General features: G+C 34.9%; 1 protein-coding gene and 1 non-coding gene across 3 annotated transcripts in view; both read left to right on the top strand.

Annotated features, from left to right (window-relative positions):
- The window catches only part of MXI1 (MAX interactor 1, dimerization protein), a 77,854-nt gene that overhangs the window by 68,471 nt on the left and 3,568 nt on the right, over positions 1-5,815 (top strand). For both annotated transcript variants that reach the window (XM_003787178.3, XM_003787179.2), the window contains exons 4-5: positions 2,551-2,665; positions 3,250-3,421. In XM_003787178.3, the coding sequence (XP_003787226.1) occupies positions 2,551-2,665; positions 3,250-3,421 (287 nt within the window). The remainder of the gene's footprint in view (positions 1-2,550; positions 2,666-3,249; positions 3,422-5,815) is intronic.
- Positions 2,289-2,391, top strand: LOC111724333. The gene has a single exon (XR_002772647.1). It is a non-coding gene; the product is annotated as a U6 spliceosomal RNA (small nuclear RNA).

Raw genomic sequence — 5,815 nt, 5'->3', positions numbered from 1 at the left:
CATCATTGTTGTTTGGCGGGTCCGGGCTGGGGATTCGAACCCGCCACCTTAGGTGTATGTGGCTGGCGCCTTAGCCACTTGAGCCACAGGCACCGAGCCAAACCTTGCTTTTTCATAGACAGATTCAGTGTCTTTCAAATCCAAAGTTAAGTTTCAACCTCTTTTACAAGTCTGTCCCCTCTAATTACAATCTCTCCATTTATTCACATTCTCTTGCTCTTGATATCCATATGACTCAATTCAGCATGAACCAAGTGCGACAAAACAGTATGTTTCATTCTGTAGTCTATAAACTCTTAAAGTTCACTTTTTTTTTTTTTACTTTTTCCGCAAGTATCTGGAACAGTGTTGAGTACATTGAATAAAATAGAAAAAAACAGACATTTTAATATTTTGTTAGTTATTTTCAGCCTAGGTTTTAGTAAGTTTTACAAAATGGAAACTCAACCCACCCTTTTTTTCTTTGCTGTGAAACTATGGTAAGGAATCATTTTGAAGTTTCTTAAACTGAAAAGTAAAAGATAATTCCTACATATGCTAAATTTGTGGAGTTAAGTAATTTGAACAAAATTGACAAGCTGTTCTTGAGGTGATATACTTCTTAACTTTACTAGTTGCTTTAACCTGTTTTAGAAAGCTGAATTCCGAGCCAGAACTTCTAAATTATTAGTAAGAGGAACTGCTGGTGTCTCTCTCCAATCCCCAGTCACAGCGTGTGAGTGGTTGTTAGTCATATGCCATAATAATCCTAATGGACAGTTTAAAGGCATCTTTTACCCTATTTTCTTTTCTTTGAGTCTGCTCAGCAAGTGCACTCTAATCACGTGAGATTCCTCACCAAAGAGATTTTCCGGTTAAAAATGAAAATTTTGCTAAAGGTTCTATGAATTTGGGTAGAACAGCGAGGAGAATGACTTTGAAATTGTTAAATATTATTAAGGGGGAATCCATTAATATACCTTTAGTTTGGGGAAAATAAAAGCATTTCTTTATCCACATCAGGTATGTCAGATTTCAGCCTGGAACCAATTATTAGACTTGAGGTATTGAACTCAATAAAGAGATTTGGAAGGGATATGCTAACAGACCTTTAACCATAGCTAGGCTAGGAGGTGCTAAAAGAATCTTGAGGATTCATCAGCCAAACCTCTGACCTCACTACCCTTAATCATCCTTGCTTGTCAGTGACATAATTGGCTGCTTACTGCCTTTTCCTTTCAGATTGCTAGTATTTGAGAATTTCATTTGACATTTTTGTGTATTAAGACAGAAAGCATAGTTTGGTGGGTTAGTTACGCCATTTGGGTCCCTTTAGGAAAGAAAATGGAGTGTGTTTTGTTACTGATGCGGCTGAGACAATTGCTGAAAGTTCAGTTTTAGCTTCTTAAGGAGAGGGTAAATGTTTATAGATTTTTTTTTAGATATACTGTTAACTGCTGAATTGTTATGTCTTATGAGGCATGGGACCAAAGATGTGGACTAGTATTGTGTTAGGATGAAATTACTACTCAGAACTTACTTTTATCACTTTGATCAGAGTTCCTTTTAGAACCCAGAGAAGGTAAATCTATGGGATTCTCTGCTAACATTTTCAGAAGAAATTTCCCCTAACTTTCCCATAGGATGCGTGGATCAGAGAATGCAATGACTAAGTAAAAACTTTGTAGAAAAATGGAGGCAAGGCAGTGAGAGAAGAAAAAGGTGGGCAAGGAATAGAAAAAAATAACTAAGCCAGTGAGCTGGTACACTTAGGAAGCAGAGAACTATTTTATGGGTTATTTCAGTGGCTAAAATTGGTTCCAGGGCATATGTTTTGTCTAACCGTATAGCTGGTCACAGAATTCTGCTGTTCCATTTATGTGGATCATAAGAAAATACCATTTCCATAAGTAAAAAATGGTTGAATATAAAAAATTCCCAATATTTTGACCTAATACATCACAACATGTAATATAGGATGGGTGCAGTTGCAGAGAGGTGGAGATTTTGTGTGTGTGTGTGTGTCTGTCTGTCTGAGAAGGACGAGGAAACAGAAACTTGCATTTCCATTGTCTATCCCTTTGGAGTACCACAGCTGAAAACTATCTAACCTGTGGTTTTAGGCATTCAAGAACAAATAAAATTGCCCTAGTATGTTTTCATATTTCCATATTAATACACTTGAGACAGTTCATGGGATGGGTTAAAAAATAAACCATCTCTGACAGAGATTAACATTTGGGATAAAAATCTGGAGTGACTGGTGTCCACAAAGAACAACAGAAGTGGCAGACACTGAAATGCAGGATCCCTACACTTGGAGATACAGTACTTTGAAACTGAAGAATTAGCAGTATAGCATGGCCCCTGCACAAGGATGACAGGCAAATTCATGAAGCGTTCCATATTTTTAAGTTGGAATATATCCTCCCCCTCCCCCCCAAAAAGAATTAGCAGTATAACATCCATCCTATAGGCCAAATAATTGCAAATTATTTATCTTAAATAGGTTTTATGATGTTTCTAGTGGAATATACAAGTTGTGCTGATTTGACTTTTTGTCTTTGTTAGACGAGCTCATCTGCGCCTGTGTTTAGAACGCTTAAAAGTTCTGATTCCACTAGGACCAGACTGTACCAGGCATACAACACTTGGTTTGCTCAACAAAGCCAAAGCACACATCAAGGTGAGAACTTTTACTTTCAGATTTGCACAATTCTTTTGGTTTTGTTTTAAGTTGGCAGTGATATACATCAGCTAGCTTACTGTGCTCTCTTTAATAACTGACCTCAAGAGAAATCTTTTAAAAACTTAACAGCTAATCTGATGGGAGCAACATAACCTGATTAAAGTAAATCCTTTTGACGGTGTGGCCATTTGAAGAACTAGGAACACTAGGAAGTAACAATTACCGTCCTTATACTCAGAAAGAAGGCAGTTGTGCCCTCTGGTGGAGATGACTTCATTTAGCTGTGTTCCTCAGTATTTTTCCATCAAACACCACACTACAGAGGAAGTTTCTCTGTAGAATACGTCACTGACTTTTAGAATTCCATCTTGTTCAAGTAACATGGCATTCATTTCACACACGTAAAGACTGAACTATTTTGGATACTTAAAAAATACGTATTTATTTTATATATGCATATACATCTACTTGTATATTCATTTCTATGTCAAAGAAAAAATCTTTTAAAATGTTAGGTAGAAATTGGTTTTATTGTTTGTACTGGACTATACACAAGCATAAGTATAATTTCATCATTATAGAAACTTGAAGAAGCTGAAAGGAAGAGCCAGCACCAGCTTGAGAATTTGGAACGAGAACAGAGATTTTTAAAGCGGCGATTAGAACAGCTGCAGGGTCCTCAGGAGATGGAACGAATACGAATGGACAGCATTGGATCAACTATTTCTTCAGATCGTTCTGATTCAGAGCGAGGTAGGCAGTATGCCTCTTCTCTAATGAAATACTAAGCATTTCTGTATCTGGAAATAGGGGAGGGTATGTTGGGAAGCACTGTATTTGTCTTCTTTTTAGCCAATAATTATATTATTATCCATTATATTTTGTCTAGCAATGCCTGTATGAAGTACAGAACTATTTTTTTCTTGAAAATATATGTATATATCTTTAACTTTCTATTTTGAAATAATTTTAGACTTATGAAAAATTTTAAGATTTCAGTAGAAAATGATAGTTTTCATATACCCTTCACCCAGCTTCCCCTAATGTTAACATCTTACATGATTTTATTCCATAACACATTATTAAAAGGAGGAAATTAACATTGATATAATACTATTAAGTAATCTGTAGAGTTCATTCAAATTCTACCAGTTTCTCCATTGATGTCCTTTTTCTTGCAGGATCTTTGGCAGGATCCTACGTTCATTAGATAGTTGCTGGCCTTTCTTTCATGACAATAACACTTTTGAAGAATAATGGCCAATTATAGTGTCTCTCAATTTGGGTTTGTGTGATCTTTTCAAATGGTTAGGTCAAAGCTGTATGTTTAGGGCAAGGAATATGACAGAAGTTCTTACTGTGCTTTCAATTAATTGTGATAGATGATGTTGATATGTTTTATTACTGGTGGTGATAAGTTTTATAGGTATATTTTAAAGTACCACACCCTTCAATTCTCTTTCCATTTTTTCCTACAATTTTTATCTTTGGCAGAATTAAAGAACAGAAATCAACCAAAAAGAAATGGTTTGAATTATATTGATTTGTTTATCTATAATGCCCACCATGTCAGGCCTTATACCTCAATAAAAAAGTTCAGAGGTGAACTGGTAATTTTACATCTTACATTTGGGAAAATAGAGCTTATGAGACCTTGAGGATTCTAAAACATTAAGCCAGTGACAGCTTTCTTTTGTTTTTAAGGACTTTGATTTTTATTATTTTTGTTTTGACTTCCTATAGTGGAAATTTTCAAACATATTCAAAAGTAGAGAGTATAGAATAATGAACTCCCACTCACCACCAGTAATAAAACGTGTCAATATATAGTCACCAGCCACTTTGAACAGCTGTCAGCATTCTGTCATTCCTGTTTCATCTGTTCCATACCACCCTCATCCTCAATATTTTTTATTGGAATATTTTAAATCACCACCCAGGTAACATCATTTTGTCTCTAAATTTTAATATGTATCTTGAATACATAGGGCTTAAAAAATGTAGTTATAAAGTCAGATAATCTTATTTATGTCATCTAATGTCCAGTCTGATAAATTTTCTCCAGTTCTCTCAAAAATGGTATTTAACTTCTTGGTTAAATGGTATTTAATAAGTTAAATGGTATTTAGCATTTTTGAATCAGGATCCAAAGTCCACATTGCATTTTGGTGTGTGCCTTAATCTATCAGAATTTTTCCTCCTGCACTTGTTTTTTCATACCATTTTGATAGAAACAGAAAACTGACTTACACCTAACATCTCATAAAGACTTCTTCAGGAGAGATAACATGAATGAATATGTGAGTGTGTGTCTGTAAAACAAATATTTTTTAAACATCAAGAAACTGGGACATTTTTCTTACAGCTTCCCACATAATTTGTTTGATTATGGTGTCCTTTTAACATGTTCTTTTCCTCATATTTCCTGTAAACTGGGTGACAGATGTGAGATTACTTTGTAGATGGTGCTTTGTACTTCCTGTTGCATGAGTATTGTGTCTAGTTGTCTCACTTTTAGTGATGTTTGATTAATCAGTAGGTTCAAGCATTGTCATCATCTTGATACCTTCATATAAATGTATCAACCTTTCACTTAATAGTTTAGCAATCATCGATAATTTTTGCCCTGATTATTTCTTTAGGTGTTATAAGACTGATTTTCTAATTCTGTCATTTCCCTTGTGTTTGTTTTTCTTCTATAAAGAACATTTCCTCATCACCTTTTGGTTACCTTGAAATAAAGTTCAACGGGGAAGGTGGGATAAATGCTTGGTTTTCTTGCTTTATCAATTTTGCAAAGAGACTTGGTGCCATAGTGATTTCAGAGGTGACAAGTTTTGTTTTTTTCATTTTATGTCTAAACTCATATGTGTTTATGTATTAAATGTGTTTTGATCCATTGCAGTCATTCTTTTTAATTCTTTTCAATACTCAAATTGTCCCACATTTGGTTAGGAGGAGCCTTTCAAACTGGTTTTTATCTTTTTTAATACAACCCTAGCTATTGTTTTGTTCTATTTTTCTATGTAAATGGTTATTTTTATTTTATTTATTTTTTTTGAGACAGAGCCTCAAGCTGTCCCCCTGGGTAGAGTGCCATGGCTTCACTGCTCACAGCAATCTCCAACTCCTGGGCTCAAGTGAGTC

The sequence above is a fragment of the Otolemur garnettii genome, unplaced genomic scaffold (assembly GCF_000181295.1).
Source record: "Otolemur garnettii isolate 467f Iridium unplaced genomic scaffold, OtoGar3 scaffold00021, whole genome shotgun sequence".
NCBI lineage: Eukaryota > Metazoa > Chordata > Mammalia > Primates > Galagidae > Otolemur > Otolemur garnettii.
Note: the sequence above shows the minus strand (reverse complement) of the source record. Positions and strands in the feature narration are given on the sequence as shown.